Below are 20248 nucleotides of genomic sequence, written 5' to 3'. Positions count from 1 at the left end.
GCAAAGGAGAGGGGGGCACACTTCACTGGCCTGTGAAGTTTCTCGGAACTCCCGGCATTTACTATGTGAAGATGTCTGAGAGCAGCTGCCAGGACTTAGGCAACCCTCTTGTGTAGGGCGACCTTGGCACATCCTGGCATGAAAGTCCTGGAGGAGCAGTGTCTGGGCGTGGAGAGGTGGAACCAGCAAGAGCTGTTTTCCTTGGGAAGCTGTGAGGCTCTGGAGGGTACCTGGCTTCCTGATGGGTGAGTGGGATCTGCCTCCTCCTAGGTGACAGAATGCGGGTGGATTCCCTAGGAGTGTGCCCCGGGTGGGGCTGCTCTGATCCTTTTACGTTAGAAGGCAGCTGATTGGAAGAAGCATTTTCCATCATGCCTGATACCCCTTCATCCCCAGGAGATCACATCGTCTAAGCTGCCCTGTGAGCACCGGATGTCATGTTCAAGGCTGCCCCGAGTGGGTTATAATGAGCTTTCGTAGCCACTCATAGAAATGGGTGATGAACCATCCCCATTCGGCCAGGACTGAGAGGTTTTCCTGGGAGATAGACTTTCAGTGCTAAGATTGGTCCTGGGCAAATCAGGATGGTTGTCACGTTACACAGCAGTCTGGAGGGCTAGTGGGGTGGGGGACGGGTAGAGGGGAAAGCAAAGAGTTGTCCCGACAGAAAGCTGGCCTTCTAAGTGCCCCCAGGGGGCCACCCATACTGCCTTAGACCCAGGGTGGCAGGAGCAAGCCCTCCTGTGGCTCTGATACAGGAGGAGGGGGCGTCCTGGTGTCCACTGCCACCAGAGGCCAGGAAAGATCAGGCAGGCTCCTCTGAGCCTCTGTCTTCAGGGTTGCCCCGTGGCTCATCTCTGCTTCTGGGGGCTTTCTGTGCTCAGCAAAGATGGGTTTGGGCCTCTCCCTACTCTGCCCCCTCCTCCCAGGGATGCCAACCTGGAATAACAATGCCCAGGGCACCCTGGATAGGGTCAGGCCTCTGCACATCCGCCACTACCCACAGGGCCACCTGCTCTGCACCTGCTCTGGGGGAGGGGGAGATACACGCAGAAGGGGGAGCACTGGGGAATATTGTGACCCTGCCCTTCTCTGAGCCAGCACCGCCCCCAGCTATGGGCCCTGAAGTCATCTTGGCTGGTGAACCACGGTGGGACTGAGCTCTGAGGTACAGCAGGAAGTAGCAGTGGGACTCCTTGGGGGTGGGGTGGGGGAGGGAGACAGGCGGGCCCTGGGGCAGCGGTGATGGGCAGGTGGGATGGGGGGCACTGAGGGGTGGGCTGACCAGGGCAATGCATGAGCTCCGACAACTAGTCTCCTGATGGCGAGCCTGGGCCAGGAGCCTAGAGGGAGGATGGTGGAAGGTGCAGGGCCTCTTGAGGGACCCGTGGAACCCCCGAGTAGGCAGGGCTGCTGGAAGAAAGTGCCTGCCTTCTGGGAAAGGACAACTTCCAGAAGGTACCCCACCTGGTATGCCAGAGTCCTGGGCGCTGAGCACTGCCCACCCAGGCCATGGGTGGAGGAACAGGGGTGGGGTTAGGAAATATATGTGCTGCATCTTGGTGGCTGGGTGGGGGTGGGGGTGCTTCCTCGGTGGCCTCCGGCTTCATGGGAGGCAGCTCTGGCCCAGGGCTCAGCACTGCCCATGGCAGACAAAAAACATACCAAAGAAAATGCCAGTTACAGATGAGCCCTGTGCCCTGCCCCCCATCCCCGTTCCCCTGCCCCACAGCACCCAGGACTGCACACAGCCGGGAGGCGAGGAGCCCCTTCCTCTGGGCCTGCTCATGGCCATGATACAGGACTTGAATGTTGAGGCTGGTGGCTGTGGAGGTCTCCGCGTCGGTCCATCCATTTGTCTGTCCTCAGGTGGGAGTCAGTCCGTATGCCAGGCCATCAGACCTTGGCCTCCAGCATCTCCAGGAAGAGTTTGTGCATGGGCACCTTGCCTTGCAGTTTGATGCTGTAGAAGTGCTGCACGGCCTTGGCGGCCGTCTGCCGAAGCAGGGGCAGCGTCAGCAGCAACTTGCCCGTCCTCCGAGGCTCCTCGTGGCGCTGGCTCAGCTCGTAGTCCTGCAGCGCCTCATGCAGCAGGTCCTGCAGCTTCTGGACGGCCTCCAGATCCTCGATGTACATGGAATCTGGGGGCACAAGGGGAGCATCAGCAGGTGTGGCTGGGGAGCACTGTCCTAAGTGTGGGGACCACCCCGGGGCCCTTGATCTCTGCTTTGGAGCCTTCCAAAGCCTCATTTTACAAAGAGGGAAGCGCACACTCAGGGAAGTTAAGCTGCCAGCCTGAACTCACAGAGGCCAATGACAGAGCTGGGGTTCCCACCCAAGGAGAGATCTGTATTTATGGAGGACTCTTCTTGAGAAACCACCAAGAGGTGGCAGCAGAAACCCAGAAAGACCTGAACATGCGCAGACCTGCCCTTCCCCTGGAGATACCTACCAGAGGGACTCTGGAACCAAACTGGTGGAACTGTAATCTTGTGCCCCTCACCTGCGAGCTCGGTGACCTTAGGCAGGTTATTTAATTTCCCTGCACCTCATTTTCCTCATTTGTGAAATGGGATAACAACCATACCTCTTTCAAGACATTGAATGAGTTCATGCAGATCAAGGGCTTAAAACAGCACCTGTCACAAAGCGCCCAGCTCGCAGTAACATCACCATCATCGCCACCACCCTCCTATCACCACCCCAGCATCATCGTTACCATCACTGTCATCAGCCACCACCAGCACCACCATCACCTTCATCATCATGACCACCCCCCCCAGCATGATCCCCATCATCCCCATCACGATCATCCCCATCAATCATTGTCATTGCCACCACCAGCATCCCCATCACCACCGTCATCATCATCATCACCATGAGCACCACCGTCATGATCAAGTCTTCAGTGCACTCACTGACCTTACGGAACAGCAGTTACACTGTATAGACACAGATAAAGGGGCGGAGCTTTGTGTCTGGGTGCCCCGTGGTGGAGGATATGAGGGGACCGAGACAGCAAGGCTGGACATGTGGGGCATGGTGATGGACGATGCCATTGTGAGTTCTCTAAGATCCTGGGGAGGGCTTTGGACTCAAGCCATGAATTGCTAATGAAATTTACCTAAATGCCAGCAGGGCAGGGAGGCGCCCACTGCCAGTTGCGTTACAGTTGGGTCTAAGCCAAAGTAAAGCAGAACCCACGTCTTGGCCTTGGGGAAAATAGCCAGCCTTCTTTTGACATTCCTTAAAGACATTGAGCCACCAGCATCCAATGCCTGCCAAAGGTGGGAGGGTAAGGCTGCATGTAATCAAGTGAACCTGAAGCTCCGGGTGGGTTGCCAAGGAAGCCTGGGCAAGTTTCCTGAATTCCTCAAAAAAGCAGGGCAGGTCTTGTGCATGTTGGTTTAGATACCAGACTGCCAAGGGCCGCTGGACCAACTGGCTGACCCCAATAATTGCCTCTGACCTTCTGGATCCATATTCAGCCCATGCCTCAAGGGTCCTGCCTCTTTCTCTTGGGAGAGTAGCAGTAGAATGAGGTGGATAAGACTTGGGAGTCTTAGATGCTGTGTGACTTTGGCCAAGTTACTTGGGCTCTCTGAGATCATCTGTGAAACAGAGCAAATGAGAGCTCATACCTAACAGGGTGGTGGTGCAGGTTAAGCGAACTCGCTCGTCATCAGGCACTTAATGGCACCTAATGAATGTTGTTATCTTTACTGTGAGAACTCTGGCTGCAGGAGAGTGCCCTGGCAGGGCTGGCCCCATACCCAAGACTCCTCCACATTTTTCTGCTTTTTGTGACCAAGGCGGTGAGGACCCCGCCTCTGCCAGTTGGGGGTGAAGTATGGCTCTGTTCCTATGCTCTAGGCTGTTTCCAGAGCATGCACCCGAGGTGCACGGGTCCCTGTGAGGCTGGGACCTGGCCATGCAGACTCCCTGCCTCCTGCCAGCTTCCTCTCCCCACCACCTCACCCTCCCCGAGGAGGTCAAAATTGGCAGCTGCCTTCGACCAAAAATAAAATAAAATAACATTGCCAGATTAATTTCTTTACAATCCATCAGCAAGTCTGTATCGATGGCATTGATAAACTGTTAATTACAAAATCAATGGCTATGAATTTTTTCTGCTGTCAGGGAGCCTTGGGGAGGCGAGGAGGTGGGCTGAAAGACAGCCAGCAGGCTCCCGGGGGGTGGAGGGGGAGCTGTGGCTTGGGGCCATAGCCTCTGACGTGCTCCCGTCCACTCAACTCAGCAGTGGTACCCACGGTGGCCCTTGGGGGCCCAGGATGATTCCAGTGATCTCCTAGCCCCGTCTCTCCTCCATCTAACACACTGTCTGCCTGGGTGACTTTCCCACCGTACTGCTGGGGACAGTTTACTCCCCCACAACATTTCATGGCTCCCTATCCTGACCCAATTACACCCACTCCCTTCACAGGCCTGGAGCTTCTGTCTGACCCCAACAGCTCTTCTAGCCCAAGCTCCAAACAGCCCTGTTCTTTCTGTTTCCTGCCTGAAGCTGATCTGTCATGACACAGCCGAGGCCTTTGGTATCACAAATTCCCCTTTCTCCACTTGGAGCTCTTTCACCTGCACAGGGCGGCAGGATGACAGGTAAACACCACTGGGGCAAGAAGTCCAGGTTCCCGGAAATTTGTCTCTCAAGACAAAGCATGTACTAAGGCAAAACTTGATGCCAGGTGAAGTTCCTGACAGGCTCCGTTGGTCATCAGGTGGTGTGTGTGAATGTGTGTGTGTGCGTGCACATGCATGTGCACGTGGGCATATGTATGTGCATGTCTGTATGTGTTGAGATCAAGGCAAGAGCAGCTGGCAGAGCTAAAGAGTCCTCTGAAAGCCCTTGCAACTTGGCAGTATGAGGTGGGTGGAGGTGACAGTTGAGTGGCTCCCACTTCTCCCCGCTCCTCTCCTGGCACGGGCAAGCGTGAGCTCTAGGTCTCGTTAAAAGTAGTCAGGAGAGTCCAAAATCAAGCACGTGGCCTCAGGGCCTGGGCAGCCCTGTGGCATCTCCCTGTGCCTGCTCTGTGTCCTCCGCTTTCACTGGGTCCCTCTCCTCTGCCAGCCCCCCACAACCGCTGATGACAACACTTTCCTTTGAATAGGAGAAAACAGGGGACGCACCCATTCTGCACGATATGGAATGATGGAGAGTTGCCATTGTGCATGTGTCAAAACTGCTAGACCCATACAACACAAATTCTGATGGCAACTGTGGCCTTTCTTTCTTTCTTTCTTTTTTTGTCTTTTTAGGGTGACACCCACAGCACATGGAGGTTCCCAGGCAAGGCGTCAAATCGGAGCTGTAGCTGCCAGTCTATACTACAGCCACAGCCATGCCAGATCCAAGCCGTGTCTGCGACCTACACCACAGTTTATGACAATGCTGGATCCTTAACCCTCTGAGTGAGGCCAGGGATTGAACCCGAGTCCTTATGGATGCTAGTCAGATTCATTTCCACTGAGCCATGATGGGAAATCCTAGACTTTCATTAATAGTAATGTATCAATTATTGGCTCATTAATTATAACAAATTAATAGGGGACATTGTGTACAGGGGCAGGGGGACACAGGTGGGATGGTATATGGAAGGAACTCTCCTTCTCTCTGCTCAGTTGCTTTGTCAACCTGAAACTGTACGAAATAAACCCAACAGCATGAGCGTTCTCTAACAAAGACTACATTACAATTTGGGGATCTTAAGGTGTATGTAAATGGTCTCTATAGAAGCATGTAAAATGTTTAATTCTTATTTTGCATTAGTTTTTTTTTTTATAAAACAGATTTGAACTTAAAAAAAAAAAAAAAAAGGTTTCCTCTGTATATTAGGCCAGGTTCCCTAGAATCAGAGCCTGGGACAGGGGTCAGATGCTTGACTTGTGAAGAATGGACTTTCAGGAGAAGGAAGGCAGGGAGGCAGAATAGGGCAAGGGTGGGAACAAGCAAAGTAAGGATACCGCCTTGGCCTGGGCCTGATCCCATGCCAGGAGTCCCCCATGTGGGTCCGTCACTGGCTGAACGTGAAAAGAGAGGGCAGCAAGGTACCCAACTGTCCAAGAAAAACAAGTGAGGGCAGGTCTCTGTTCAAAGGGCAGCTGTGGGCTATGAGCATCAAAATTCAGCAGCTGGAGCAAGGGTGCACTAACCCAGTAGAGGGGGTCTGAATGGGGCATCAACATCTTCTCTTGCATTCTCTATGAAGCCATTTGTTAGGGGACCACCTGTCCCGGTTTTTAGGGACTGAGGTTTCCCAGGACATGGAACTTCCGGAAAAACCATGAGAGCATCAAGCAAACCGCTGGTCACCCTGTTTGTACTGTCACCATGTGGAACCAGTTCTCCCTCTTCTATATACTGATAACATTGTTTCCTCTAATATTAATAGCAATGATAATGAATATTTATTGAACCTCTAGGCCAGGCACTGGGCTAAGCGCTTTATCTTCAGTTGATCATTTAAAACAAAAGTGCTTGGAGGAGTGACAGGGCTGTCCTCACTTTACACACAGGACAAAGCTACGGAAAACTGCCAACTTGCTCAAGGTCACACTGCTACTAAGTGTCAGAGCTAGAATTTGAACTTGGGTCCAATCTGAACTTGACTCAGTCTTGAGCAACTAACTACTGCATGAGCCTGGCAGCAGAATTCTGCATCTGCATGCCTGACACTCTGTCTTTAGGATGGGGACCCTGCCTTTCTCCTTCTGAAATCCCCACCACCACCCTTGGCCCTGGCCTGGTACCTGCAGAGAGTGATCACCCTCCAAGTGTGGACACAGGTTACATTCAAGCTCACTCACCTGCATGACCAACGCCCAGCCCCTTTCCTCAGGGCGTCTAGCCAAAAGTTGGTGGGGGCAAAAGAAATGGAATGAGGCCTCCTTTTTAATGCCAGGAAGGATTGCTATTTTGGGCCTGAGGATTTGAGTGGGCGATGGAAGGAGTGGGCATAAGCTTGGAGTTGATTTGGGAATCAGAGGACCTTGGTTCAAGTTCTAGCTCTGACACTCTTAACTGTGTGATGCTGGGCAATTTGCTTCACATTTCCAAGCCTCAGTTTCCATATCTGTAAACTGGGGTTAAAATAATAAGAACTTTGTTCATAGGGTTGATTGTAAGATGAAATCAGTTCATGGCTAATTGACTTAATAGGTTGAGTACCTATTATGTGCCAGGTATCATATAAGCATAATTATATGTAAATAAATCCCTTCCATAGTCTTGTAGGGTAGAGACTATTGCACCCCCCTCCCCCATTTTTTGTCTTTTTAGAGCCACACCTAAGGCATATGGAAATTTCCAGGCTAGGGATCAAATTGGAGCACAACTGCTGGCCTACACCACAACCACAGCAACACAGGATCGGAGTCGTGTCTTCGACCTATACCACAGCTCACAGCAACAGCAGATCCTTAACCCATTGAGCAAGGCCAGGGATCAAACCCACGTCCTCACGGATACTAGTCAGGCTTGTTACTTCTGAGGCACGACGGGAATTCCTGTTGTGCCCATTTTACTGATAAAGAAACTGAGGTGCAGGAGCTCCCACTGTGGCCTGGTGGGTTAAGAATCCAACTGCAGTGGCTCAGATCACTAGAGAGGTGCAGCTTTGATCCCTAGCCCTGTACAGTGACTCAAGGATTGGTGTTGCTGTAGCCATGGCATAGGTTGCAACTGCAGCTCAGATTCCATCCTTGGGCAGGAGCTGCCATGTGCCCTGGCAGGGGTGGCCAATTTAAAAAAAAAAGAAGGAAAGAAGCTGAGTTCAGTGAAGTGACTTGCCCAAGTGGCAGAAGCAAGATTTGACTCTTAGTAACCCAGCTCTAGAATCTGTGTGCCCTGTTAACCCCAGAGCTCATCTGGACGGCAGGGGCCCAGCAAAACGCCCTGCAAATCAAGGGCTTAGGAAATACTCCACCAATGCCAGCCTTCATCACCCTCTTTTCAATTCTGGGCCACCCCTTGCACAATCTTTGGTGACAAGAAGCCCTAGCATCGTGTCACCATTCCTGCCCCATCACAGGCCCCAGAGCCCGTCGTGCTCCCCAGGCCTGGAAGACCTCTCGGAGCTCCCCCTGCAGGCCGCACCCCGCCGTACCTGAGTTGGCCAGGGCCAGGGCCTTGAGCGTCACAAACTCCTCCTTCTCCACCTTGAGCTTCTTGTACCTGCGGACCAGCTGCAGGATGGCCCGGTAGAGCTCCAGCAGCCCCGCGAGGCGGGAGTGCTCCTCATCCATGATGTAGTCCTCGGCGTACACCAGCTTGTCGTCGTAGGGCAGCGAGCGGTACACGATGCCCAGAATGAGGATCTCCATCCAGGCGCTCTGCAGCAGGCTCATCTGGTCCCCCAGAGAGAGGTTGGAGAAGCCTGCAGAAGAGGGGAGAACAGGGCGGTTAGGGGGTGGGCCAGGGGTCTCCCTGGGGCTGGCTGGAGGCTGGATCAGTCCCCAGGTACCTCCGGATCCTGCCCCTCCCACTTTACCTGCTGGCCTCATTGTCCTTCCCTTGGTGAATGAGTCAGACTTGGAATTCGTGGAAAAGACTTACATAATAAGAGCTCGGTCAATGTTGACAGTTGTTGTTATCATTATTATTGCTACTTCTATGGTATTTTTCAAATGTGTGGAGAGGCTTTTTGGTCAATTAAATGCATTTGTCATTTAAAGAGTTATCGAATTCATAGCGGAATCAGGAGGTGGCAGTACAGGGTCCTCCACTCTGAGGAGTTTCCAGATCGCCCCTCTCTGCTCAAACAGGGGAGGCTTTGGTGTGTTAAAGTGACACCTGACCCTCATACAGAGTCTCAGCTGTGCTGGGACCCAGGAAGGAGCCAGCTGCTCCAGACCAGTGACCCCCAGTGACCACAGCCTGGGATGGCTAAGAGCTCAAGAGCCCCCAGGGTCAGGGGGCACTTTCTCACAGTCAGCCTGTCCTCTCAAGGGTCAGAACCCTGCTGGCTGGGCCATCGCTCTCCACCTAACCCTGACCCAAGCTGTGAGCTTGCATCGTGGGCGTTTCCTCCTCCTCAGCAAGGAGGCTGAGACCAGAGTGAGAAAAGGCTGGGGCTGGGGATGGCCCCGGAGTGTGACACTGAGATGGCCTGGGCTTGAATCCCGACTCCTCATTTACTACCTATAGGCTGACCTTGTAAGAGCTGTGCTACTTCCCCAAAGCTCAGCTTCCTCATCTGTGAAATGGGTATAAGAGTGGTGCCTGCTTCAGAGAGCTGCTGTGAGCTCTACTGAGACAATGATTACATACATTTACTGCGCTTTTACTATTATTATTATAAACGACACAATGAAAGTCTTCATCTGTAAAATGAGAACACTGTACCAGAACTGCATTATACATGCACTTGACTTAGGTAAAGTCAATTCACATCAGCATTTAAGAGAAAAAAAGGGGGGAAAAAGAAGGAAGGGAGAGAGGGAGGGAGCAGGTAGGGGAGCAGGGAGAGAGAAAGTTGATTTTTCAAGTATTTTGTTCACTAAACACAAGGCAATAACTTCATCCAGAAACTTGGTGATGTGTTCCAACACTGACCATGTCAGTGGTGCCGAAAAAGAAAGGTATCCACAAAGCCATCTGCACCATGCATCCTGAAAATAAAGGATCTCCGGGGTTAATTTTGCAGGACTCTACATGCTGACTTAGAACCTAACCCTGATGTGCGGTGAGGACGAAAAGAAATGGTGCATAGGAAGCACTTAGCACACCGCCCGCCCCCTCCCCACAGTCAGTGCTCAGCAAACCTGAACAAGGAAGGTGGTGATGGCTGTAGGTGTTACTATTACTGCTGTTGTTGTTGGCAGCATGCTATGGGCATGACTCTTTTCTCCCCCATGGACTGGAGGCCCAGGGCGGTCCCCAGCCTCTGAACTGGTCCACCACCTGGTTCCCGTGGACTCCATCCTGCCTTCATCTGCCGCCCTCTGTCCCTAAAAGCCACAGTCCCTCCCTGTTTTCCAGCCAGTGCAATCAGTGTTCAACTTCAGGAGGCACCCCGGGGATGGAGCCCCTTTGCTCGGCAGGTCCCCCTTTCCCAGTGAGCACCCCCTTCATCTGACTGTCATGGTTCGGGGGCGGGTCTGTACCGGCTGGACCTAGGATCACCACCTGGCTGAGGACATCCCTAGGTGATCACCCACGGAGCTGAAGCGATGACACTGATGACGCGGGGCTTGACTGATACGCCTTCTGTGGGGGCGGGCGCAGGGGAGAGGCTGTGGCACAGAGCGCTCAGGTGTGTGTGCGCTCAGGTGTGTGTGCGTTATGTCCGGATCCCAGCATGGGAGAGGGAGTGGGGCTGGCTGTGGTGGCGGGGAGGGCCGGGGGTAATGAAAGATAGATAGAAATGGACATCCAATTTCCCTTATCAGGCCTTGGAGCGGGAGAGGCCTGGGGCGACGTTAATTAACAGATACCAATCAGCCGGCACAGGAGGGCGTGTGTACACAGGGATGGCACTGGGGCGGGGGTCTGAAGGCAGACGGCCTGGGAGGGAAGATGTCGGAGGTGGACGGGGCGAAATTAACAGACAATTGAAGGGGAAGGGGGCAGAGAGGGAGGGCGAGGTAGGAGCCAGTTTTCTGGAAACAGAGAAGAAAGGACTCCTGAGACGCTCATGACTTGGAGGAATGTGAGCAGTGTGCTCTGCCCCCTTGTTCACCCTGCAGATTCTTACTGAGCACCTACTAAGTGCCAGGGCCCATGCTAGGCACCAGGGACACAACAACCCGCTCAAACGGGAGCCGGTCTCTGCCTTCAAGAGCTCAGGCAAGGAGTTCTCTAGTGGCACAGTGGGTTAGGGACCCGGCACTGTCACTGCTATGGCTCGGGCTGCTGCTGTAGCGCAGGCTAAAAACATCCGCATGCTGCACGTGTGGCCAAAAAGAAATAGATCAGTCAAGAGGGAAGGACGTAGCTCAAGTTATCACATGTCCCCAAGAGGCTGTAAACAGAGCTAGTGAGTCGAAAGGTTCTCAATGCACAATGGGGGGGTTGGCCCAAATAAGTCCGGGGAGCCTTACAGAAGAGGAGACCTTGGGGCTGAGCTCTGAGAGCGAGGTGGGGCTCTGGAGCTCTCAAGGGGGCATCTGCATGGATCGCTGTCACCCATGTGCTGGGCTCCCAGGAGCACAGTTGCCAAGAGACTCGCCTTCCCACCCTCAGCGTGGGCACCTGGCCTGTTGCAGAGGTGCCCCCTGAAACATTACAGCACAGAACGGAGAATGGATACCACTGGGCCTCGACTCCTAGGTGACAAGACAGTGGGCCAAAAGCAAGTGGTGAGACCAGAGTCCAGATTTAGCTGCCTTTGCTTTTTGCATCTGAATCAGAGACAGGCCTGCAGGGCAGGTGGGAGGGGGTGGGTGGGGCCCCTTGGAGACTGTGAGACCACCACTGAAGGATGCCCTGAGGCCTGTGTGCACACCCCCCTGCTGGGCTGTTTTGAGGACGAACTTGGCCCCTGACTCCTCTCTTCCTCTTTGAGCTTCTTCAGAAGGAGCTGGAAATAGCTTTGAAAACCCAGGTGCACACTCCAAAGGGCTGCAGAGGCAATACAGGCTGCTTCGTTTTGTGCAAGGTCAAGGGGAAATATTTGACATTTTCTAATATTTGAAATAATGCAGACATTCTCTAATGTTTGACAAAAGAAACACTAGAAGGAAAAATGAGAAATAAAAAATTATCTCTAGAAGAAAGGAGGGAGAGGGAATGAGAATGGAGGTGAGAATTCTGCATACTTTTTTTTTTTTTTTTTTGGTCTTTTTAGGGCTGCACCCATGGCACATGGACGTTCCCAGGCTCGAGGTCAAATCCGAACTGTAGCTACTGGCCTACACCACAGCCACAGCAACACAGGATCTGAGCCGCATCTGCAATCTACATCACAGCTCACAGCAACACCAGATCCTTAAGCCACTGAGTGAGGCCAGGGGTTGAACTCCATCCACATGGATCCTAGTCAGATTCATCTCTGTTGAGCCACTAAAGGTACCCCTCTGCATACACCTTTTTGGTCTAGTTTTGGCTTTGAACCTGTCCATGTTGAAGATGTCCCAGAGTGAAATTAAATCAAGCATAACATAAAAGGCACATTCCCTTCAACCTAGCGATGCCACTGCTAGAAATTTTCTCCCAGAAAGAAAAGTATGAATAAACACCCAAAGATAAATGTGAAAGAGATATTTGTTAGAGCCATCTGTAATGACCTAAAGCAGGAAAAAAAAGCCTAAATGTAATGAATTTAATACATGGACTTATTATGGAAATGTAATAAATATAATTATTAGCTGCGTGAATGGCACATTAGGAACCACTAGAAGGAATAAGAACCATTGGTGTGAATGTGGAAAGATACCCATTGCCCAAAAAGGATGTAACTCGTAAGGGCACAGACGCCACAGGCAGCCTGTCTGTTGGGATCTTAGCCCTGCAGACCACTGTCTGTGACCCTGGGCACAGTTTCTGTGCCTCCATTTCCTCATCTGTAAAATGGGAATAATAATAATACTAACCTCAGGGGATTGTTTGGATTAAATAAGCTAGCACATGGAACGCTTAGAGCACAGCTTAGCACATAGTAAATGCCCATATTATAAAGCAGTGTTTTATGTAGTATGAGCTATGATAGGGACACACACACACACACACACACAGAGTTACTACGCATGTACAGGAAATTCCCAGAATAATGCTTAAGAAAGAAGGGGAATTTATAACGCCTAACTTCCGTCCTTCTGCCGCATCCTTACTAGAAGCACACATTCCTTCTTTTTGTGAAACCCAAACAAAGGGGCTGAAGCACCGCTCGCTGCTGCCCTTCAGCAATGCACCCTTCACTTCTGGTTTCCGTGCTGGGCTGGGTCTCCTCCTCCATCAAGGGATCAGCAATTCTGGGGCAGCAGGGGTGCTGGGAGAGGCTGCCTATGGCCCATGCCCCTAGCGCTGCCCCAACTGGCTGCCCATGGCCCCTCTTTCTACCTCTCTCAGTTGCTTTATCTGATCTCATAACATTCAGGCTCTCCCCAAGCCCCCATCCCCCAGTGATCTGACAGCATGAGCTCCAAGAATTTAAAAAAAAAAAAAAAAAAGAGCACATAATTTGTGGCAAGTGGAGTTCATAATCTGTTAATTTATTATCGTTTCTGTCGACCTGGAGGGCCATTAGCAGAGGTAATAAAGGGAGATGTAATTATAGGATCTGAGGCCACTCCAGACACAGCTGCTGTCACTCGGCAGCCCATATTTCATCGGCTGCTGGTGCTCCTCTCTCCCCAGTGTGAGCCAGACGGTGGCTACCTGGGAGCAAGGGCCCTGAAGGACCCTCTGCGAGGAGGCCTCTAGGGGGGTCCCCTGCAAAGGCCGTTCACATATCAGCCGGGGCCGGCAGGAAGCGGCTGTCCTGGCCCAGGGGGCTCTCGGGGCTGCCCGGGGTGGGGGGCCAACAGCTAACAGCATCCGCAGCCTGCAGTTCATCCAGTGATACCCGCCGCCTGTGAAAGGTTGCTGCCTCTTGTTCTAATCTCTCACTTGCCGGGAAAATGAGGTGGATACCCTAGAGCTTGTCCTCTGGTCAACTCAGCACTTGGAAAATTCAACTCGAGGGAAAAGCCTGGGAGTTCACGTTGTGGCTTAGTGGTAACGAACCTGACTAGTATCCATCCATGAGGACGCGGGTTTGATCCCCAGCCTCGCTCAGTGGATTAAAGATCTGGCATTGCCGTGAGATGTGGTGTAGGTCATGGTAACGGCATCTGGCATTGCTGTGGCTGTGGTGCAGACCACCAGCTGTAGCTCCGATACAACCCCTAGCCTGGGAACTTCTATATGCCTTGGGCGCAGCCCTAGAAAGACAAAAAAAAAAAAAAAAAAAAGGAAAAAGCCTGAGCTGGGCGTGGGCAACTTCAGATTGGCTCAGACAAGTTCTCAGGGAATCACGATCAGCCCAGCTTCCCCAGAGACCTCGCTCTGGCACGTATCCTGTGTGTTCAAAATATGGGGAAAAGGGATGGGCGTGCTCAAATGATCCTTCCTTCTGGATAAGCTGGTCAGTACCTGTATGAATACGTCTGCTTCTACGCACAGCACCTAATGCCCTTCTGGACTTTTCCTCCATGGCCACCTGCCATCAATCCTAATGGCCTAACTCATGTTCCACTCTCTCCCCCGAAGCCCCATGGCATCCCTCTTGCCTCGGTGCTCTGTCTGTCCTGTGAGTCTTCCTGCTACATTCTAAGTACTGCCTTCTTGGGAGTGAGTGAGAAATAGGAGGTGAAAACAAATGGGCAGAAGGGAAATGAGATTGGCTGAGGGGGGGATAACTGAAGCAGAGGGTAACAGAGCTTCATGATGCTATTTATTTGGCCTGTCTTTGAAATTTTTCCTGGAAAAGCTTTCTTTTCTTTCTTTTCCTTCTTATTCTTCTTTTTAAAACTATCTTATTCCCAAATGAGACCCTTAGGGCAGAAATTAATCTAATCCTTTGGATCAGCCACAACTCCTAGGAAGAGAGCTTACATACGATTAATGCTGAAAACAGGCCCGATTAATGCTGAAAACTTGCAGGTAAAAGCAAGTATGAAGCAACCTCTGTGTGCCAGGCTCTGGACTAGACGATACTGAGGCATGAGCTGAGGCTTCCTATGCTTAATTCAGGGCGGTGGCTTGTGCTGTGCTCCAGAGCCCTAACCTGAGCTGTCTTGAGAAGCTGGTCCTTCATCTCTCCAGGAACCAAGATGGACAGTTGCTGACATAAGTCCCAGGCTGGGACCGAGGCTGGCATCCTCCCTGCTCAAGCTGCCCTCTTCTCTCTATCTTTCTAAGGGTTAGTGAGCAGGTCTTCAGATGAGTTTTCCATCTAATCTGAGATGGGATTAAGTCGATTAGTTTAACTGTATCAGGCACTTGATTATGTCGTCACCTTTAATATGAGTTTACATACAGTGGCAGGAGACCCTATTAATTAATTTTACCTTAAACACTAGAAGGTCAGGCCCAAATAATTCCCCATGCAAATGTATGCAAAATAGGAAAATTAGCATCTGAGACAGACAAATGAGCCCCTATGTTTATTTTATTTTTTAATCAAAGAGAATTCAGCTTTGGACAAGGAGAAATGACGATGCACAAGGAGGCTTTTAATACTATTAGCAATGACAATGACCACGGGTCACAGTCTCCGCCATTTATCAGCCATTTATCAGGCACCCACTATGTGTAGGGGCTGGGCTAAGCAGCCACATCCTCCCAGCAACCCAGTGAGGGGGCTCTGTTACAATTCCCATTTCACAAGTGGGGACCCTGCAGCACAGAAAAATGAAACATCAGGCCCAAAGCCAGAAAGGACGGAGCTGGGATGAGAACCCAGGCCGGCCTGAATCCAACGTCTGTATCCTCAGCAACCATTCTGCTCTGCCCACTGCCCTCTTGGCTGGGCACAGATGGGAGGAGGGAAGGGAAATGGGTGCCAGGGCAGCACCTCCTTGTTCCACTCCACCCCCCAGGAGGCACTGCGGGTGTGGGGTGGTAGAAGGGGGCAGTGACCAGGAGGCCCGCCAGGAGCCACTCCTGAGCCATTGCTACGATGCGTATCGCTCAGCCTGGAAGAAGAGTGTGCGATGGGAAGGGGGCTGTGCTGGGGGAGCTGTGCCCGATTTGGCCCTGGGTTAGTGGAGCAATCCAGGCTGAGGTGTCTTAAGTAGTGGCCTGACCCTGCATTGGTGCTGCATCAGCACGGGGCAGATTCAAAAACTCCTGAGTGTGTAATCCCAAGAGGCTGAGCTCCTTAGTAAGGGAGCTCCTTAGTAAGGGCGCTCCAGCCCAGCTCTCCAGGGAGCCCACCTCTGAGTCAGGGAGCCCCTGTGGAAGGAATTCTAGGCTCCCTGCCAGCTAAGTGACACTGGCGCCACCTCTGAGCCATTGTCCGTGGAAAGCTCCTTCCTCTAAGTGCTGCACATGACATCTTATATAAGGACTTTCTGACTCGCCCCAGTCAACTGTGGGCCTTGGCATCTGAAGTCTAGGACACCTCTGCTACATAACCATGCATCTCTCAGAGCCGGCGGCAAATACAAAAAGCATCTGTAGACAGGAAGATAAAACGCCCCATTTCACGTAGCTAGGAAGAATCCCGAGTCCCCAGAGGTCATTGCCAGGGGAGAACAGGATGCCACAATCACACTGGTGAGCCAAGCTGTTAGAAATGTAAAGGAATAAACTGCACAGACTTTAGCAAGCTCCCCAACAGGGGTGCAGTGCAAAACATGTGGATGTCTACAAAAACAAATTTACAAAGTCAGCTCCCTCCCTTTATTCATAATGAAAAAAGCTGAAAGAGGGGTATGAGGCCACATGCAATGAAGAGAAGTCTGTATCACCAGAAACATGTTCATTACACATAATTTTCATGCCAGAAATGATCTTAAAATCATCAAATCCAAACTAAGAGACAGGCCTCCCTCAGGATCAAGCAAGTGGCAGTAGCGAGCATGCCACTGGTGTCAGCCCAAAGCATCATACATGCCCACCCACATCAATGCCTACGAAGGAGGTACTGCTGTTCTTCCCTGTTGGTGGAGCGGTCGGGCGACCTGCCCCGGGTTACACAGCTAGCAAGTTGCAGACCCAGAACTTGAATCCCAATCAGATTCCCAGGCCCATGTTCTTTAACCACGCCAGTCCACTTGCCCCTAACAGGAAGCCAGGGACTCAGTCCCTCTTCTGTGCTGTTTTCCAGCATATTTCCCATAAGGTTGGTGAGGAAACCCTACTCTTGGGCCTTTAAGGATCCAAAGAACTTGCTTTGATTATTACCTATTGCAGAAGCCGTCACAGCCCCACTAGAACGGCAGCCAGTTCTGAGGAGCCCTCAGCACTTCAAGAACATTACTAGACCTTCCAAACACTGTTCACCTCCAATCCCACAAAGAAAGGGACTTGGGGACAACAGACTGGCCAAGATTCCGCAGGGCTCCTGGGTCCCAAGCTCCCCTGCATCAGAACCAGAGCAGGTGGAACAGTGGCTGTGAATCTGACTACAAGCTCCCCAGTCCTATGGGACTCACCTGGGATGTGCTTGGCCCAACCAATGATGACCACGAGCTCCCTGTCGGCCAGGTCACAGAGAGTGGTCAGAGCCTTGATGTCGCCCTCTGGCATGCCCGGGGGAGGCATGGCGTAGAGTTTGTCCGGCTCAGCCACCAGCAGGTAGGAGACAATTTTAGTCACTGCAATGACCAAAGGGAGAATGTCAATGCCGGGGGAAAGGAGAAGGGGGCCAAGGTGGAGCCTGAGATGGTTCAGGAAGAAAAGCCAGGTTCCCAGGAGTCCCAGGAAGGTCCAACGTGGCTCTGATCCCCCCTCCCTTTCTAACTCCACAAAGCAGCTGGAGGTGATGTTTTGGGCTGATGAGAAATATCCCTCCCAGGGAAGTGGCCTGGTGAATTCTCTTGAGAGGACCCTGTTTCAGGTGGGAGGCGGTGGGGCATGTTCTGGGTGCCAGGCCCACACTTTCTTAGGATTATGCTTCCTTTGGGGCTACATGGTTTAAATCCCATGGGCAAGGGCTTCTAAATGAAGCCCAGCGTGCCTGACGTCAATGACACCAATGCTCCTGAGGGACCCCTGGTGTCCTATAATCCAGCAGTGCGAAGATGGCATTCCCCCAAGGAATGCCAGAAGTTCCAGGTACAGATGCCCACCAAAGGGGACACAGAGGGCCCCACACTCACATGGCTTCTTCGCAGGAGGAGAAATCTGTAAGCTCAGGTATGGGCTGCTCTCTGAGTCCAGCCGTCGCTTGTATTTTTGGCGGCCTCCGCGCACTCGGTCCAGGCGCACCCCTGTCGGGAGGAGAGGGAGAAGGTCTTGGGGTTGTTCAGCATCACCATGGGGGCTTGTGCTGACTTGGCAATTTCAACAATGGCTAAAATTTTCAACTGACACCTCAATGGCTCTTTATAGCTGCCCCACGGCCAGCCTCGGGCCGGGTGGTTGGACAACCCTAAGATAACTGTCTTTACAGTAATGGCCCATCCCGGTTGCCCTAGGCCTGGTCCTGCCTCTCTAGATTCAGCATCCTCTTGAAATCCATCCCAAGCAAGCTTCACCTCTTGAGTCTGTTGCTAAAAGGCAAAGCGCCACCAAGGCACGCCTCCAAGTGCTGGGGGAAGAAGACATATCATTTTAGATCGGCGGTGAATCCAGGAGGGACCGAGTTAGCTTTGCTGAGAGAGGAAAGGAATCCCTGCCATGGGCAGCACCTCCAGAAAGCTGACATAAAAGTTTCAAGCTTTTCACAGAAGAAGAATCTAGATGGACCCTCATTACAAATGTCCATTCCTGGATCCCACTGTCAAAGAGTCTAGGATTCAGTGCTGAAGTCTGTCTTCTACACCAAGTTCCCATAGGACGGGGAGGTGAGGGATCCTGGTCACACCTGGAAAATCAGTGCCTGAAAGTATCCCAGCTTGTGCAGAAGCAGCCATGGCCACTCCACACTGACACCCATTTCCAGGAGTGGAGGCCCCGTCTAGGGAGACCCCTCGTTGTCACCGGGTCACCCCTAGCTGCTGCTGTTTGGACAGACATGTTGGTACCATTGGACACCCCCGTCAGCAGGCAGGGAGGACCGGACCTCCCGTGGGATCCCCACCCACAGGGACACAAGCCTATGTGTGGTCACCAACCCGTGTGGCCTGATGTGAAAAGATGGGTGGGGCCCATCGACTTCGTTCCGAGGGAGAACTAACACAGAAAGCAGCGCGGCTCTCCTTTCCTTACCAGGAAATACTAAACCCTTAAGACCAAAACACCTACGAAGTCAGAGACAGAGCCAGAGTGCCCAGAGGGAACAAGCTCGGTGGCCTCAGCCTCTATGATGACCAGCCTCCTTCAATTCCTCCTCCCTTCCCCGAAGGTCGAGAGAATCACCTGCTCGGAGGTCCAGGCAGTTGATCTTCAGGGCCCCACCTCCCCCATCCCCGCACTTCCTCCTACCCGTCCTCCCTTCTTCCATCTTCCTCACCCATGGTCTAGGGGCTGGGGGTGGGGGGATGCGCGGGGGTTGGGGGTGAGGGTGAGGAGGATGTTGCAAGCACATCCAGCCAGGCTGCCCGAGGGGGTGGTCTTTGGGGGCCAGTCACCGCTCAGCATTTCATCACCAGCATCCTTTTGACCCCACAATCTGGCACCTTTGTACTTGATGCTCAACTTGGCTATAGTAGACTTTTTTTTTTTTTTTTCAGGGAAAGGGTCTACTCAGCATCCCACGCCTGCTTCCTATTTTTAGGCACTTGCCCTGTTGTGTGTCATCTCACTGAGGAGGGCAGCAGAGGAGGGGGCAACCCTGGGCCAGACTCTCCTGGTTACAGCATCTCCTGTGCCTGGGCTCTCGGAGGCTTCCCTTGGTCCCTGTCTGGTTGAGTGGGGTCCTTGAGCCTTCTGATAGGCCTCCAATGAATTCCTCTTCTGCTTTGAGAGTCAGAATGGGTTGCAACTGACCCCATCCATTGTGGCTTCTCCGGGAGCAGGCACGGACATAAGGACATGAATGCAGGCGGTTTATTTGGGAGATGCTCTCAGGAACAAAGTCAGTAGCCAGTGTGTTCCTGCATAGCCTCCTCCTGGGGGCAACCCAAGGCTCAGCCTCACTGCGGGATGCCACACTGGGAAACAGCATGGAATGGGCCTCAGCTATGGTGCCAGGGATGTGGGTGGGCCTTGGGGCATGTAGCCACCTCTCCCGTGGTCTCTGGCACTTCGCAGGTCCAGGATAGCAGGCTTTGTGGCCAGAGAAAGCCCTGGGCGGAGCTGCAGCCACGAGGTAGCAGGTCGGCGTGCACAGGGAGTGCTGAGTAGATGTGGGCGGGGTACAGCTGCTGCCTCCTTCTCAAACTGTGGTCCATGGCCAGCAGCATCAGCAGCATCTGGGAGCTTCTTAGAAGGCAAAAAACCTCAGGCCTGGCCCGTGTAGAGTCAAGTCAGCATTGCAGCAAGATGACTCGCGTGTACAGGAGAGCGTGAGAAGCGCTGCACCGCTGCTTCCTAGCTGATGCGGCTGAGTAGCAACTTCCATCGGTAACTCAGGCCTTGAAGGGGCCACTGCATCCCATGCAATGCAAGACCTAAACCCACGTGCTGGTGGGACTCACACGTGCTCGTTCACATTTGCCCTCTTCACCCCTCCCAGCCCCTCCTGTGAGGGCAGAAGGAGCA

At 52.6% G+C, this 20248-nt stretch overlaps 1 protein-coding gene and 1 long non-coding RNA gene across 3 annotated transcripts in view; one reads left to right on the top strand and one right to left on the bottom strand.

Moving 5' to 3' along the window:
* LOC125135875 (uncharacterized) overlaps positions 1–20248 on the top strand; it is a 170012-nt gene that overhangs the window by 138621 nt on the left and 11143 nt on the right. The gene's annotated exons all lie outside the window — the stretch shown is intronic.
* The window catches only part of ESRRB (estrogen related receptor beta), a 182138-nt gene continuing 163342 nt past the window's right edge, over positions 1453–20248 (bottom strand). For both annotated transcript variants that reach the window (XM_047796364.1, XM_047796362.1), the window contains 4 exons: positions 17764–17874; positions 17098–17259; positions 8124–8393; positions 1453–2141 (listed from right to left, as the gene is read on the bottom strand). In XM_047796364.1, the coding sequence (XP_047652320.1) occupies positions 1897–2141; positions 8124–8393; positions 17098–17259; positions 17764–17874 (788 nt within the window). In that variant the 3' untranslated portion in view covers positions 1453–1896. The remainder of the gene's footprint in view (positions 2142–8123; positions 8394–17097; positions 17260–17763; positions 17875–20248) is intronic.

This window comes from Phacochoerus africanus, chromosome 9 (genome assembly GCF_016906955.1).
Source record: "Phacochoerus africanus isolate WHEZ1 chromosome 9, ROS_Pafr_v1, whole genome shotgun sequence".
Taxonomy (NCBI): Eukaryota; Metazoa; Chordata; class Mammalia; order Artiodactyla; family Suidae; genus Phacochoerus; species Phacochoerus africanus.
Note: the sequence above shows the minus strand (reverse complement) of the source record. Positions and strands in the feature narration are given on the sequence as shown.